Raw genomic sequence first — 17448 nt, 5'->3', positions numbered from 1 at the left:
GTTCTAAGGTAAGTCAACATTGTGTTTGAGGCAACATATTGTCACTTTGCTGGAAAGAAATATAAAGTTATCTTTAACATCTCTAGCTAACGTTAGCTAAAGTTAGCCTAACGTTAGCTCCTAGCTGCGTTGTTCATCATGTCACCTTGTTTGCTGGGAGTTCATTAGCCTATTTTGTTCTAGTTTTGTACTTTGGTGATCGTACATCATTGTTAGCTGTTGTCCAAAGGGCTCTAGTTAAGCTAACGTTAACTTCTGGAGCTTAGCTTCATTAACTTATCTGTAATGGCAGAGATAACAAAGGTTGGCAAACGTTATGCTGAATGATTCAGTGTAAATACTGTAGCACCAAACTAACGGAGAGACACTCTTGGTAAAGATGGTAAAAAGGCCGTTATCCTTTTCTCATATTCTGAGCCAAAAACCTTAACTTCAGTGGCACTTTAACTTGCTGTCTTTGATGGTGACGGCAACGAGATGCGGTTCACAAGCGTACACTGTGACCTGTAAATTTTGGCTTGTAATTTAAGCTTTTCATCGACCTTCTCAACAATAAAATGATGAATATATCCCTCCAATGCATAGTTTAGGCCCTTTTGGTTACTTCTGTCTCCAAAAATCATCAATTGTCTCCTGCAAAATGCCGTGTACTGCAGTGTTGTAGTCAAGACCGCACCAACCAAGACCAAGACATTACCGAGACCAGAGAGTACCGAGACCGAGACAAGACCAAGACATTTAGAGGTCGAGACCGAGACAAGACCAAGATCATATATATCTAAGGAAAATCATAAAAAAACATCTAAATGTGAGTTTTTTTATTTAAGTTTGCTTATAAATAAATATAACAACAAAAACAATATCTGCTCTGTTGTTGCAGAGCACAATGAAACAAATCTTAGAGTTCACACAGCCTCTCCTCCTGCCGTCTCCATCCTCTGTGTGCAGGGGGCGTGTCAGTCACTCACACTGACACCGGGCAGGTAGCAGCTGCAGCTGGGGGAAATCTTTGTGCTACCAATGATTTGAAGTTATTAGCTGTTTTTGAGATTTCACGCTTATCAGTAAAGCACAGACAAAAAGCATAAGTGGTGGTCTCGACCGGTCTCATTCAAAAAACCTGAGCCCGCCCAGTCTGAGACCGAGACAAGACAGAGTAAAAATGACCTCGATTCCGAGACGAGACCAAGACCTTCAAGAGACCGGTCTCGAGACCAAGACCAATCTCGAGTACTACAACACTAGTGTACTGTGACACCTGCCATAGCGCCCGGTCACTGAATGTTGATAGTTTGTCCGAGTGAGTGGAGGGGGGAGTGGCTTAGCCATAGGTCAATTTATACTGCCCTCTTCACCAAAAATGATGCCATTTTAACAAGAGTAAGATGTTAAATTTAGAAAAAATCATGAATGCTTTTCAAAATAGTTTTTTGTTAAAACAAGTTTGTTTGAATGCTGTGGTTTGTTTTCGAAATTATTAATCTTCATTTTGTCCAGCTGGCGCTCAGTAACATAATGTTAAGTCCTGTCGGGGGGGGGGGGGGGGGGGGCATAAACACATACAGCGAGCAGCAATGACACCGGCACACCATGAGGACAGAACACAGGGCTCTGTGGAGACAGAGCACCTGCCACACCTGTCTGTGGTCATTTTGATTTCACGACAAGCCTATTGGCTCTTCAAACAGGTGATGTGCTTTATGTTCTAAAACCAGCTGGTGGCTATTTAACCAGCTGAGCTGCAGGTGACATCATCACCCAGCTTGAGTCGAGCTAAGACGGTCAGTTCACACTGCTGCAACTTTTCTCTGCAACGTTCTGAAACAGTTTAATCTCATCTTGAATCTTTGGTCTGAACTGGGCTTAATGGTTCTGTCCTGCAACTTGACTGGATGCTGTTGGCTTTGTTCCAACAAAGTGGATCATCTGGGGAATTAAGTATTGCTGCTGGGAACGGAAAGTCAATGTTAGTTGATTCAGAAAATTATATTAATTGAGTTCTGGCACTTTTTAAATATAATGCTTCTTAATCTTTGTTCTTGGGGAAACATATGAAGTTTAAGTCAAAAGTCAAAGTGAAGTCATGAGTCATTGGTGGTAAAGTACAAGTCAAGCTGCAAGTCGAGCCTAAAGTCATCAAATTTGTGACTCAAATCTGACTCGAGTCTAAGTCATTTGACTTGAGTCCAAACCTCTTCACACTTTTTAATTGGCTGTATTTTTAGTGTGCATTACATCATCATACAGTATAAATCTCTTGTTTAAAAATCCCTGTTGTTTTGTCAATAAAAAACATTTGAAACTTTTATTCCCCAAGATGTTCAGTCAATCAAAACTTGGATTAAGTTCTGATAGCGGGGTCTATTTTGGTTCCGGTTCCTAATTGGTGAATTTAGCTAAGTAACCTTCTGTACGAAGAAACGAAAGGTTAACTTATTTGAAACCTTAAATTGAACTTCGTTTGACCTTTCTGAACCAATCTCAGGATATCCATGGTGCTGCCACACACACATGATGTGGAGAGCTGAAGGGGAACCATAATGGGCTCCAACGTCATGTAATAGGATTTTGTTGCCACCATAATATCCAAACTGCGCTCACTGTATTAGTAGACAGATTAAATCAGACATGTAGCAGAGGGGTTTAATCCAAAACTATAATCCCATTTTGGAAATAAAAATAGTATTTATATATTTATTTAAGAAGAACGGACAGGTGGAGTGTTAGTTTAATACCAGTAACTTCTCCGACTGACTTGAAGAGGTGGTACATTTTCAAATCCCATCGTGCAGAGCGTTGTCTGAACTCTGAGTCGCCTCAGTCCATTTATCAGGCTCCAGTGTGATAAATACAGCTTACTCGGCTCCAGCTGTCTGAGAGGCAAAAACCTCCATTGTGGCCTCTGCACACTGAGCGATGGATTTACAACAGCGAGTCAGCAACGAGAGAGACCTGAGTTTTTATTTCATTTTATTTTATTTTTTTCTTCCTTCTATCAATTAGTGCCATCAACATCCTTTTCCAGAAACTCCTGCTGCATCTCTGTTGGGAGATAATGACTCAGAATGTTTGATCAGAGTGAGTTCATTTCACCGTGGCCTCCAGTGTTTCTGGCTGCCTGCACTTAGCATGCAAGAGACAAAGTGAGATTAATGCAGCGCTTCATGCTAGGAAACCTTAGGCAAATAGATTCACTTTGATGTGCCGCATTAGACAGTTTGATGCTGAGACTGCCAGACGCACGGTCACATCAGTCCACGGCTGTTTCGCAGCATCCTCTTCGCCGTAGGGTTAATCAAGGATAAACAGGTAAGTTGTTTAGTTGGATGAGAAGCTCCTACCGGTGAGCATCGCTTCACTGCCGCAGTCGACAGCGAGCACCTGACTCAAAAAGACTCGTGGATGTGTGAGAAGCCACAAATCATTCTTGGACTAAAACCTGCTGCCTATAAATGCAGATAATCCAACAACAAAAATGTTTTCTAGGGTTTTTACAGAGCTGCAGTGTGGACCTCTGCCTCAAAACCAAATTACATCACAACACAACAAAAACAACAATATTTGGTGTCCTTTCAAACAGCTCAAGATAGCCGGTATTTACAATGCTTACATAAACTGTCAAAGCAACAGAAGGTGTGGGGTTTTAATGGGACATTGTTAAGTGCCAGCTCATTCTCATTACCAGGGCATCGAATACAGGTGCCTTGTCACGCTCCTCTGTATGTGATAGTGATGCCAAAGGCAACCTTAGCATCTTCATGAGAAGCACCAGGCTTTCAACTTCCATCCATTTTCATCTGCTTATCCAGGGCTGCAGAGACAGCAGGCTGATCAAGGTACTCCAGACGTCCCTCTACCCAGGTACACTTTCCAGCTCCTCCTGGGGGATCCCGAGGCATTCCCAGGCCAGATGAGATTTATTTTGCCTCCAGTGTTTTTCTAGGCCTGTCCCTGGGCCTCCTACCAGTTGTACGTGCCCTGAAAACCTCTAACGGCAGGCATCGCAATCAGATGCCCGAACCACCTCAGCATGAGGGAGCAGCAGCTGTACTCTGAACTCCCTCCGGATGTCTGAGCTCCTCATCCTATCTCCAAGGCCTTATGAAGAAGCAACATTCTTTGCTAGCCTAATGCTAATGGTAGTACTCACCAGGTTGCTAAAGTGCCCCTGCTGTTTCACAACATAACACACTTGTCTTTATCTGGGCACATTTCCCCCACAAATACAACATGCTAACATTATTAGCACAAGTCTATGGCATTTTACATTGTATAAATTAGCCTAGCAGCAACATGTAACAAAGGTAACAGCACATAATTTGGCTCCATTACAACTCACAAGGTTCACCGACAAAACAACTGTCTTATACTAAACACGTTTTCCAAGCAAATACAACATGCTAACGTTATTAGCACCAGCCTATGGCATTTTACATTGTATAAATTAGCCTAGCGACGAGCGGAGATTTCCTCTGCTCATATGAAGCCAGGATAAATCCCGAAGTATAAATTCCTGAAGGATAAATCACACACAAGACTTAAAATGCTATTTCAGTGGAGGCTTTACTGTCTCCACAATTTATTGTTTCTTATCTGTGAAATACAAGTAAATACAAGCTTTGTTTCCACTGAGGGAAATGGTTTCAGCTTACAGAAACAGACAGGAGGTCTGCGTCACCACAATGCTGAGTGTGAGGGTGGGCGAGTCCAACTTTCTGTCAACAACGGGGTGTTCTGAACACACCCCCATTTTCACAGGTAACGTAGCCTGTCCCCCCGCCGCAGGAAATAATGGATTAATCCTGGAAAGCTGTTGATGTAGCACTTTTGTCCTTATGAAAGTAACACAGCGATTATTCAACCAATCAGAATTTGGTCGGACGAGAGCATAGCGACCAAATAATCGACTAGTCGACCAGGAGACTACAGCCCTGGAAATATCAAAGGGCTGGGATGCGTGTTTTCTTATTTGCTGTCTCTACGCAATAATACGTCAGGGCTTTGTCTTGTCTTGACGCTTCTATGTCCCCTAGTGGCCAAACTAATGATTACAAATGCAGCTTTAACAGTGACGTTACATTAGTTATATTAATCTGACCTTAATGGTAGAGACAGCAAATAAGAAAACACTCACACAGGTTGTTTTAGGAGGCGGTGACAAACTTGTTGGACTTGTTGGTCTGTGACAGACAACGCTCGAACACAATATTGAGTGCATTATGCAGGGGGATAAATAAATCATCTAATTTTGACAACAGTGTCAGAGTCACCATCCACTGCCCTACAAATACAAGGACGACTGTAGTGTGAATGTGACAAATACCACCTCAGCAAAGGACAGGAGGGGACCGGTCAGAAACAGAAAGGGAGAGAGGAAGATTTTCCTAATTTACCAAATAATTCCAACTTAATTCTGCATATCTGCTCCAGACTGAACCCTGGGTGTGTGTCTGTGTGTAAGTGTGACTTGTGTGTGTTTTGCATGTGAGAACAAGCAAGACGTTGTCTGGTCTAGACAAAGAGAGAAAGAGCAGCAGAGAATAAACAAAGAGAAAGAGACAACGTCATTGGAAAACAAAGGGTGAGACTGCGGACCAATAAAACTACCGAGCACCAATACCTCAAATCAATAGACAAACAGAATCTACTCCCTATTTCTCCTTTATTGGATCTGTCTGTGTGGATATGACACACAACAGTGTGTGTGTGTGTGTGTGTGTGTGTGTGTGTGTGTGCGTGTGTGTGTGCGCCCCAGACCATCCCGCCTGCAATCCACTGACCACTGAGCCTCTGCTATTGAGTATTTTCAGGGCACAGCAGTGATATTGAAGCCCAGCTCCTTTTCTCTGCTCCACTGCTCTCCGGTCTCTGCTCACTATAGATACAGCTGATGTAGCCACAAGTGCTGTGAAGCCTTGAGATAACACAAGTGTTCGGGCAGCATTGTTTCTACAACATTGGCTGTTGACGGGGAGGCTCGTCTCTTTCACAATCCCAAAAAACAACCTCGACTCCATGTTTTCTCTGATGGATTACTGGATAATAAATCGGGCTTAATCCACACACATGGTTTCATGAAATAAATAGAAAAGACAGAATACACACACAGAAAGCCCACAATGCAATGTTTTCAGAGCATCTTCAATGCATGCCACATTTCCATATGTCCAAAACATGAATGCATAAGGAGGGTCGGATACAAAAAGTACCCCACAAGCCACCACCATTATTTACATTTACTATTCCAGAGTCTAAGCTACTTTTTATGTGCATGACACCAACTTAATGTAGTTTCCTATGGGAAAGAGACACATGACAAATGGGAAGGATGGTAGAGAACTGACGAGTGTTCTCGACACCAAGTCAAGATGGTCGTATGATTCGTGTAAAGGTTAAAAATACTGTGCATTAAACAGACTGTCTAACCTGAGACATTAACATTGCTTGAAATTAAGCAAGCACTTAAATCACACATCAGATCTTGATGAACAAATTATTCAAGTTGAATATGCCAGTCGAGCTGCACGGTGCTGGGCTGTGAGCACAGGTCCCACTAGAGGACGCGGGGCCCTCATGCCACCCTCATGGAGTCTGTTTCTGACAGTGTGGTCAGAAACATGCACACCAGTAGCCTACTGGAGGTCATGTTGTAGGGCTCTGGCAGTGCTCCTCCTGTTCCTCACACAAAGGAGCAGATACCGGTCCTGCTGCTGGGTTGATGCCCTTCTACGGCCCTGTCCAGCTCTCCTCGTGTCTATTCACACACACTCACATATCAATGGAACAGCAAATGGGAGCACTTTGGGGTTCAGTATCTTGCCCAAGGATACTTCGACATGCAGACTGGAGAAGCTGGGGATCGAATCACGCTCTCCCTCTGAGCTACAGCCACTATGCTTTGAGCAACACTGGTGAGAGCTCTTACGCAGGCACAAGCATACTGTACACCAGTAATGGCCCAATTACAGGTACTGTCCCCGCTTAGTAATGTCATTGAGGTTAAACCTAGTCTGGGTGAGAACCTGTCGCCTGCGGCTTTTCATCTGACCTGCTCAGTCTGGCTGCTACGTGCCTCTTTTACTACTATCTGCAATGCTTAACCTTTAACCTTTGCCTGAACCAAATCTGAGCCTCACCAGACTCAGATCAGGAATTAGAAATTGGGGCACCAAGTAGCTCAGCATGTAGAGCAAGCATCTCATGTACGAAGGGAATGTCCTTGCCGCTGCAGCTGCAGATTTGATTCCCGCCTGTGGCCCTTTGCTGCATGTCGTCCCCCCTCTCTTGCCCTTTCAACACTCAAACTGTCCACTCAAATAAAACCACAAATTATAATCTTCTCTTCAGAAGTCAGTGAGGCTGCTACCTGTTAGCTGAACACGTTAAAAATAAAGAACACCTTTCTCTTCACACAGTATTCTTGGTGTGTTTCCTTTTTCCCAGTTTTTCTCTCCATGTTCTCATGTTTCTTCATGCACAGTCCACAGTATGCTGCATCACGGTGTGAAAGGTAACATGTTGTCTTTGAAAACGATCCCAAACTGACGCTGATCTCGAGATGCTTTTCCTGCCAACAATAAAATGTGTGCAAATATAGATTTGAGGCGTCGAATGTGTTTGCTCAGACGATAAAACAGCTGTTCAACCTTTTTAAGAGAACTGTGCAAAATTTCACAGCCTCACACTCAGTATTGATGGACACTAACTCGCCGCAAGGCTGCCATAAGACAAAATAAAGCCCGTCCCTGTCGTGTTGTCCGTCTGTTGTCCAGCCTTCAGCCGGCTCTGTTCACCTGCTCTCACAACACTCACATTGACTGAGAAATCGATGCAATGCTCCAGAGAGAAAGTACCAGACTGAAGTCCTGCCATCCCTCCGTCCTTACTTGTGCAGATTAGGCTGTAGGTGATTGTGAAAAGGTAAAGTCATCCTCTCTGGAGGGTATGAGGGGCGATTAATGCCACAGAGAAAGAAGATGGGAGGGGAAGCTGATCATTTAAGCTGCTCTGAAGATGATATCAGATGGGACTACATGTAGTATCCATATGGCCCAAATACATGTTAACTTTGTAGAAGTTTAACTCACACGCTCTCCTTGTGTGAGCAGTCTATAGCTGTTAGCATTTTTTTTCCCCATGGCAGCAAAACACATTATACCAGTCATCAGAAACTGAGCTACAAGACCACTTTTATTTCTGATTAACTCTTAATGACACACCATACATGCACTTGAAGAAACCCACTTACCCAGCAACATTAAAGCTACAAACAACCCATAATGCAACACTCTGTAAAACCAGCACACTCTCAATTAAAAAAAATGCTACTGTGCAAGTTTCAAGTGCAAATCCACAATATCTGCAAACACATAGTGCGGGCATCCATGCATTCATGCATTCACACACACTTGACCTCCAAGGCAAATTCCAGCCTCACAGATAGAGAGCTGTGGTTGCTGTAGGGTGGGTACAGCTTTGTGGACCAATGAACTGATGGACCCACAGATACAGAGCTGCTGGTCATACACTCCTCTCAGGCATCAAATGTCTATCTGTCTGTGTGTGCGTGTTTTTCTACATTGCTTGGTCATGGTACATTAGATTACATCAGGTTTATTTCTAACACGCAAAATAATAAAAATTTAAACTATAAGCAAAAATCCAGAACAGAGTTCCCACAGACATACTCAGTATGAGTATTTCATGTCCAAAAAGGAGCAGAGGGAAATTAATACTTATCAAATCCTATCCATTTTTTATTTTGTATAAATGAACTTAATATCAAAAATGAATAATCCCACTTTCTGACCCAGTGTTCACCACACACACCTCTATCAAATCAAACAAAAATTAAACATTCATGTTCAGTTTTTTCGGACCTAATTGTATTGCAGAGTTTTGCACAGCGGCGACCGGATCTTTGCTCTCAAACCACAAAAAAATGTGATGGCACAACAGTCTCCTTCAGTTATTATTCTATGCTTTCTTTTGATTTTCACATTGGCTAGTCATCCTGTTTAATTTGTCTTCTGATTAAATCAGAACCGTTGAAACAAGTTTTAGGAAGCCTCTGCAAGTAATTGGTTGCTGGCAGACACTCTGTGCTGCAATAAAATGGTTAATCAGCAGTGCCGTGCACTGTAGAGCCAATGCGCTGCTGGTTCTGCCGGCCTGAATAGAATATAATGTCTATAGCCTTACTGTTGTGTACAGCCTTTATAGACTGAGCTGAGTAGTGATGCGCGGGTCGACCCGTAACCCGCAGGACCCGCAAATGGACCTGCGGGTCGGGCAGCAGTGATCGTCTGTTAAATCAGTCTGTAAATGATATTTTGACATTATTGGCTATTACTGTCATGGCATCCGAAGGTACTGATGCGTTGAGCAGGTGACAGTCCGCGGTCGTTTTCAAAACACACTTGTGTCACGCACTCCAAAAGAAACTTGTTGAAACTTTAAACAATAATTTATTGTACAAAACGGGGGAAACAAACGTTGACAAAAACGGTTCCATAATTCATATTAAATTCAAAAGATAACGAAAAAACAGCTACAAGTTAGAGGGAATAGTGATAAAGTGGTATAACTTGGCACTAATCCACAGCCTCAGACGGATGCGCTCAGGCCTGCCGTGCGCACGAGCTCCGTTGGTAGAATACTATATTTTCACATTTTTAACAATGCAATTTAAAAGTTTTGATTTTTATTGATAACCTACATTTACCAACAACAAAAAGACTACATTTAGCACCAAAAAATATGTTAAAAAAAAAAAAAAAAAAGGAAATAAATAAAGGAATATCGAATACCAAATTTTCATAACAAATACCTACCCATAGAAACAAATATTCGAATATCCGAATATTTGGGTACAGCCCTACATATCTTGTACCCTGCCTTTGGGGCCGTACACATGCTGCGTCTTTAACCACCTGGAAAAGGCGAAGTTAGGCGCTGAGTGCCATTTCTGTGCCAGCTTTCAAGACCATAGTGGCAGGTTGCGTCTGAGGTTGCTTCCTCCAGGTGTAGTTTTGTAAGTGTGTATTTGGCCAAAAATATTGTACATCAAACAGATGTAAAGCTCTGGCAGCCCTGACCTAAAATGATTAACTTCTTCTCCGTATTTATCACAGACTGATATTTCCAAAAGTTGAACTCGGGCACTCGTGAAAGCATGTGCACTGCTACAGTGTTGCTCTGGTGTTTAAGTGCACCTGCCACACCTTCATAATGAAAACAATGAATTTGAGGAAGCAAAAAATGCAGCTTACTGTGCCATTCCATCTCATATCCCTTCAATAGGTGTATATTTGTTAAATGTTCCTCATGTTTTCATTTTCACACATCAGTTGCTTCATAAATTAACATGTTTGACTGTAATACAATGATTTTTAGCATTTGTCATATGTGAATCTGTGTAGAAGCTACACATTTTTTGTTATCGGACACTCCCACTGCCACACCTCCTTTTTGCAGACTGGCATGGACAGTTGATCAGCTGTCCTGTGGCTCATGACCAATCTTTCCACCAAACCTTGTGCAAGTTTGTGAATCCATTTGAAAGACATGTGCCTTTTTTGCAATACTCCCACTACCTCCCCTTTTAGACAACTGAAATGAACACCACCACACATCTTGACACACGAGGGTTGCAACAGTATGAGATATTCACAGTATGATAAGCATCTCAGAAAATATAGCGGTTTCACTGCACAGTATTACAGAATTTATATGTCAGAATGACCCTTAAAGAGAAGAAAATGGAAGGGACATTTTTGGTCGAGAAAACATTTTCTGACTATAACTGAAACTTGAAATCATTTTGTCAGTGGAAGTAGGCGTAAAAAGTCTAACATAAAGGGGAGACTCTCCATCCAGATGCTTTTTTTCAGTATCATAAATGAGCAAATGTGCAACCCTAACACACACACACTTGACCTCCATGCCAAATTTCAGCCTCCTGGAGTGAAAACTGTCGCCACCACAGTGTGTGGAAATATTTGTGGACCAACCGACTGACAGAGCGAGCTATAGTGCTGCTGGTCACAGCTAAAAAAGTACCACCTTATATCCAGGCCAGTATGATACCTAAGAGAGATCATTCTGACACGTGACATGGCTCTTTCTGGCAAATTGTGCAAACCAGTGACAAAAGGAGCTGCCTTATTTTCAAGCACATCTACACTGGTGGTCCATTCTCACAGTGCCTGTGAAGCTCAAAGTGTTTGCATACTGTCTCCTCTAGTTTGGATTGAATAAAGAGGACACATGCTTCCATCTAAGTTTACACAACTAATAAACACAGCACCATAATAAGAGAGGATAAACCGTCTGTGGCCACCCATCACTGTTGTGTGCAAAGTAAGGAATCCTTGAAATTCCAGCTGCTGCATCACTGACACGCATCAACATCTTACTCAGCTTTGCAGCCAAAAACATCTCAGGAAATATCTGAGGCAAAATATCAGTCATGCAATTTCTGGATCCTGATTCATTTTTTAAGAGCAACTGCCAGACAGCAGTCGCAGCAGGCTTTTTAAGCCTGTGTGTAGTACTCTAAAGTGGCAGCGAGAGTGGCAGTCGCTCTGCTCCATTCACTCTGAGCGGCAGACAGCAGTGACCAATCTGCTGTCTGGGCATTAAAATTACATGTTGTCATATTTAGAAAAGTGTTTTGCACTCACTGAATTGAACCAGCTGAACCTGCACTCTCCTGCATGTATTTACAGCACGCTCGTGCAGAGGCATGACCCACTCGTGTGTGTGCGTGTTACCTCCTTCAGGAGATCTTCGCTTTTGATGCACCCTGCGAAAAATTAAGTCAGATTTGGCAATTTCTAAACTATAACTCAGCCAGGAAATGTGACTAAAGGAGATCAGGATGTTTGGGCTTTGTTTTGCCGTGGCATTAATTGCCCCTCATACATTGTGGTAACAGAGCCAGGTGGCATCCAAAGCCTCTAATCATTTACACTTAAGACACTTCACGCACTCAAACAGGTTGTTTGCCACAAATTAAGACACTGAGGACCCCAAATAAGCAGTGAGATAACTGATATTAGTCTATAGTGGATAAATATGTCTGTCACCAACCTGATATTCACACAGGTCAGGGGCTGCACGTGGTTCAAACACCTAATGTCAATAACAATAACCCAACAGTTAAGATTTAAACTCCTACATGCACGTGGCAGATGTCATATCAATTACCAACTTACTTGAATCTTCCCTGGCAGTGCTGGCACTGATCCCCGACCCATCCGTGGTCACACACGCAGGTCCCGTTCATGCACTTCCCTGAAAAGCAGCTCTTATCGCAGGACTTGGACACCGAGGAGGCTTCCGTGTGGAGCACGAGATGAAGCATCACAAATACTCCCAGGTATGTTTTCAAGACGTCCCGTGCGCTCCTTTTGGACGACTTGCTCCGGGTGCATAGCTGCATCCCTCCAACATCATCCATGATGGACGCGGAGTGTGTGTGTGAGAGAGGCTGCAGCCCCGGATCAGAAAATGAAACTGTCACCTTACGCTATGAGGTGACGTGTTGGCATCAGCGGCGGTGTGGATACAGGCTGGGGTAGCCTACCTGTGACGCCAGAGGAAAGGGCTCGGGTAAACAATAATTACGCACTATGAGGACATGCCGAGCGGTGTGGAGGAGGCTGCGGGACGGGACAAAGAGATGAAACTTTGATGGAAACAGTTTCGACCTTAAAAACACTGTACACGCGATCTCTATCGGAGCCATCCGCTCCGAGCTGCACAAACAGAAAGCCCCGTTACGCGCTCTGCGGCGCGTCCCCACAAGTCTCCCAGATAACTTCCACTGTGGTCAAGGTTCCGATGTAAACACCGTGACCGGATGATGCTGCCTCAGCGTCAAAGACCGTAATCTCCGAGGTTAGAATAAAACCACGGAACCCACGATGATCGCCGCGCGCTGCTCTCCTGCCGGTTGTTGGATGTGCTCCCAGACAAAGACGTGCCCTCTGCCCGGGTTTGGTATCACAGGATGCGACAGCCGCAGCTCTGCCGGAGCGCCGCTGCTCTCTCTGCTCTGTCTGCTAGCGCTCTTCGGTCCACAGCTGGTTTGTCACGGGGAAACTCCTGCACAAAGCCCCGAGCATGAGCAGTACGGACACGCGGTTAAAGGGGCAGTTCCGTTTAAACGGGCAGAGGCATGCAGCAGGCACGGACACTGTGCAGAGACAAAGCCCCTGACATTCGTCTGCAGCACGGCCTCACTACGGTTTCCTACTGTCAGTTTACACTGGAAGCTTTCAGCAGATGTTCAAGACTCACGGTAGAAGAAATAAGTAGGGAGGATGCTTCTTCTGTTATATTGAGATATATATTTTTATTGTTATGCAGCCAGTTCAAAAAGGAGTGCAACAGGAGCTGATCTCAGAGGGAAATAATACTTATAGATTCGTTTTAAACAAACATTAATTTACATGTAGCCATAATTTCCTTATAATTCAATGAAAATGGGGTATTGCTTTTTATAAACTGGAAAATGTGATGCTGTTTTAGGATTTGTATTAGAGTAGTGGTCCTGGGATAGACATGGGCGGATAATGAGACATTGGGCCCCTGGGCACAGATGTGCAAAGGGCCCCACCACCTCTCCTACACAGGAGCAAGACACACATATTTTGTGGTCATTTTACTTTGGGTACAGTACCTTTGACACAGATGGGAGTCTGCACCTGGTTTATCGTCCACAGAACGAGGCTGCACGCCCACATTTTCAGAACAAAATAGAACAGGCTGCAGTGAGAGTCTCTCTCCATGGGATATTTAAAAATAGCAGCTTTGTGCATTTAGTCCTTCTTTTTCTCTGAGTGAAGATTGGGATGTATGCCTTCCAGTCACTTTTAGATCCCGTCATTACTAAAAGTGTGTGTCATATAAAAACTAAAGTGATGGTCAAAGTTGTCACAGTGAAATTTAAGGTGTGCTGATTGATTCGCGTCATCAACTCATGTATTGAGTAACATTACAAGTTAACGTTCCACCTTAAAAGTTGCCGACAGTCGGCCCAGTGAATGAAGTTATTTTTTCTCAACATCCTTTCATTTTATAGTTACAGTTTACTAATAAAACTCTCCACAGTATGAACAGTGGTTACATGAGCCTCAAAACCAGACACAACTCAGCCCTGAGCAGAGTGACCGTCCACTACTGACCAATCAGACTGCAGTGTTCACAGCTCCACCTTTTAGTACCAGATCTGTGTGCTAGGTACCCCAACAGAGGGGGGACCAAACATGGGGACGGTACAGAACGGTTCTGTTGGTACCATCCACAATTTTTCACTGTGGAAATGGGAAAAAAAAAACGAACTGAACTAAACTGTAGTGCTTGGTGGAAATGGGGCTTTTGTGTCTCCCTGTGTTTGTTTTGTGTCTTTTTCTACTCGTTTTGGGTCTCTTTGAGGTAATTTTCTGTCTTTTTTGTTGTTGTTATTTTGTGTCTCTGCAGTTCCTCTACATCTCATTGTGACCTTTTTCCAGTCATATTGAGTCTCTTCCTGGTTGGTACATGTTAATTTGAGTGACATTTTGTAAGGTAAGGTCAGGACCCCCTGACACTTTAGGCCCCTGGGTCTGTACCCCAAAGGCCCATTCAGTAATCCATCCATGGTGATAGATAATAATGATTTTTCTATTGGTCTTATTGTTGGAGCAATAATGTAATTTTGTTTGTTCATTTTATCCTTATCTAAACACAAGGTAAATATAAATATACACATTTTGATAATGTAGGAATATGATCCACTGGCAGAAATGGAATACCATCCCATTTTCAGCTGCTTATCCAAGGTCGAACCGCTGGGGCAGCAGGCTGAGCAAAGTACTCCAGACGTCCCTCTCCCCAGCAACACTTCCCAGCTCCTCCTGAGGGATCCTAAGGCGTTCCCAGGCCAGACAAGATATATAGTACCTCCAGCGTGGTCTGGGTCTGCCCCAGGGTCTCCCACTGGTTGGATGTGCCTTTAACACCTCTTACAGGAGGCACCCAGGAGGATCCTGATCAGATGTCCGAGCCACCTTAACTGGCCCCATTCGATGCAAAGGAGCATCTACTCCAGACTGTCTCTGGATGTCCAAGCTCCTTACCCTATCTCTAAGGCTGAGCCCAGTCACCCTCCAGAGGAAACTCATTTCAGCCACTTGTGTTAGGGTTTCAGCTTTGCATCTCCCTTGTGTTTCCTGTTTCCCCTTCCTAGTGTCTTTTTTCAGTCTGTCTCTGTGTGTTTGCTCGGTGTGGCCTTCTGGTTCCCTCCTCCTGCCAATCGTCCTGAGTGCCAGCAGCTGCTGAACCTGCACACCTGAACCTCATCTACAATCAAGCCACTGCAGTATAAACCCTGGCTTCGACATCAGATTATTCAGTCTCCTCTGCAGTACAGACATCAAGGCCACCTTCTAGTTTTGTCTTTGCCTTTCTGTACCTTTGGACATTAATTCACACTCTGTTCTGTGTCTCAAACAATGCCCCGCCACGTCTTCGTCTTCTGCCTCTGGATATGGACTGCTCTTCTTCACCATTCTCTGCCCATCTCAGCCATCATTTCATTCAAGTCTTCAGCTCCACTTCTTCAAACTACAATAAACTGCATTTAACCATTCCCTGTTTCCTGGTTGTGTTTGCATTTGGGTCCTAAGTTGAACGGCCACAACAGCTTGTATCCCAATCTCATTCGATCCCAAGACTGCATTGTAGGTGGGGGATAAGTTCGGACTCTGAAACTAAGAGCTCATGTGACCCAACTGGACTTGCTTGCATTTCTTGAAGACGTTCCGCCTCTCATCCAAGAAGCTTCTTCAGTTCTAAATGACTGGTATGAAGTTGCAGGCTTTAAACCCTGTGTGGGTGGGAACCCTTGCAGAGTCGTAGGGGTCATGTGAGCTCTTAGTTACAGAGTCCGAACTTATCCCCCACTTACAATGCAGTCTTGGGATCCCTCCCCAGACACCTTCACACCCATTCACCCCTGGTCCCACCTGACCCTAACGACTCACATGGTGGCCAGGTGGGTCAACGACTCACATTGTGACCTTAACGACTCTGAAACTAAGAGCTCACGTGACCCCTACAACTCTGCAAGGGTTCCCACCCACACAGGGTTTAAAGCTTGCAACTTCGTACCAGCCGTTTAGAACTGGAGAAGCTTCTTGGATGAGAGGCGGAACATCTTCAAGAAACGCAAGCAAGTCCAGTTGCCTACGATATAGTGCTGATAAATGGACCAGTAACCAGCTCACCTGGTAGAGCGTGTGCCTCATGTAGGCTGAGTCCTTGGTGGCAGTGTGAGTTTGAATCCAAGCCCTGGCCCTTTGCTGTATGTCATTCCCTCTCTCTCTCCTCCCTTTCCTTTCACTCTCCAGCTGTTAATAATAAATGTACAAGAAAAAAAGCCCTAAAAAAATAAAATCCCGGAGATAATAACCTTTCCTCATTTTTTCTGGAAAATTCGAGCAGTGGATATTTAGTTCTTCAAGGCTGGGTAAGTACAAAAGTAATATCAGAATCCAATTTTGTTACCTAGTCAACAGAAATATGATGCACTTTCAAAGAGAGTCCCTCTCATGCGCACACACACTGACAGAGTTATGAGAAAGGGTAACCACAGGGAATTGTGGCTAATAAAACTGCAGCAAAATGTAAATTTCTGCCGCAAAATGTATTCTGAAAGAATTTGGAGACAGCATATCAGCATCCTCACTAAATCCATCAGAGTGAGGTCTGGTACAGTATGTTGGTCAAATTTTATCTATCTATTAATCACCAGCTGGAAACAGCAAAGATATGAATGCCTGCAGTGGTTCCTAGTCTGATCGTCTATCGCAGAGATCAATCTGTGAACATGGCCAATAATTACTTGATGTTGGAGAGAATGTAGTTAAATCAGAAACCTCTTTATTTCTGGAGTTCCTGGTTGCCTGGATGCATTCGAGCTGATTCAGAGACAGATATGACAGGAACATTAAAACCAGACTGACACAGCAGAGGCCTAATTCCCCAAACTGTCTTCCTGATTTATAACTTTATCTCACTCTGAAGGCTTTAAAGACACAAAGATATTCTTCTGAGCCAAGAAGGGCTTTTGGAAAACAAAGCCAAGATTTGCATCTGTGTTCCCCGAGGGCTCGCAAAAACATCCAGCGAGCCAGAAGACGATAATCCACAAACCAAAAGATAGACTCATCTCAGGCAAGATGTTACTCTGCTGCAGAGTGATGAAGAGAGTCACAAGGTTTAAACTTGAGATATTGATTGTGACAGTCACACACAGTATCTGGGCGGAGACCTGCTGTATCACAAGGTGAGTGTGAACATGTACTGTTGCATCACTGAGCATATTGAATCCAATTGCTTAAGGACACAATTATATGACTTTGTTACATTTTCCAACAGCAATCCAAATCCCCAAATTTC

The 17448-nt window shown here is 43.7% G+C and overlaps 1 protein-coding gene across 3 annotated transcripts in view; it reads right to left on the bottom strand.

Annotated features, from left to right (window-relative positions):
- The window catches only part of atrnl1a (attractin-like 1a), a 445178-nt gene extending 432099 nt beyond the window's left edge, over positions 1 to 13079 (bottom strand). For 2 of the 3 annotated variants that reach the window (XM_033643351.2, XM_078160934.1), the window contains exon 1: positions 12219 to 13079. In XM_033643351.2, the coding sequence (XP_033499242.2) occupies positions 12219 to 12463 (245 nt within the window). In that variant the 5' untranslated portion in view covers positions 12464 to 13079. The remainder of the gene's footprint in view (positions 1 to 12218) is intronic. The other variant, XM_033643359.2, reaches the window with a different exon arrangement.
- Between the last annotated feature and the right edge of the window lie 4369 nt (positions 13080 to 17448).

The sequence above is a fragment of the Epinephelus lanceolatus genome, chromosome 17, assembly GCF_041903045.1.
Source record: "Epinephelus lanceolatus isolate andai-2023 chromosome 17, ASM4190304v1, whole genome shotgun sequence".
NCBI classification, from domain to species: domain Eukaryota; kingdom Metazoa; phylum Chordata; class Actinopteri; order Perciformes; family Serranidae; genus Epinephelus; species Epinephelus lanceolatus.
Note: the sequence above shows the minus strand (reverse complement) of the source record. Positions and strands in the feature narration are given on the sequence as shown.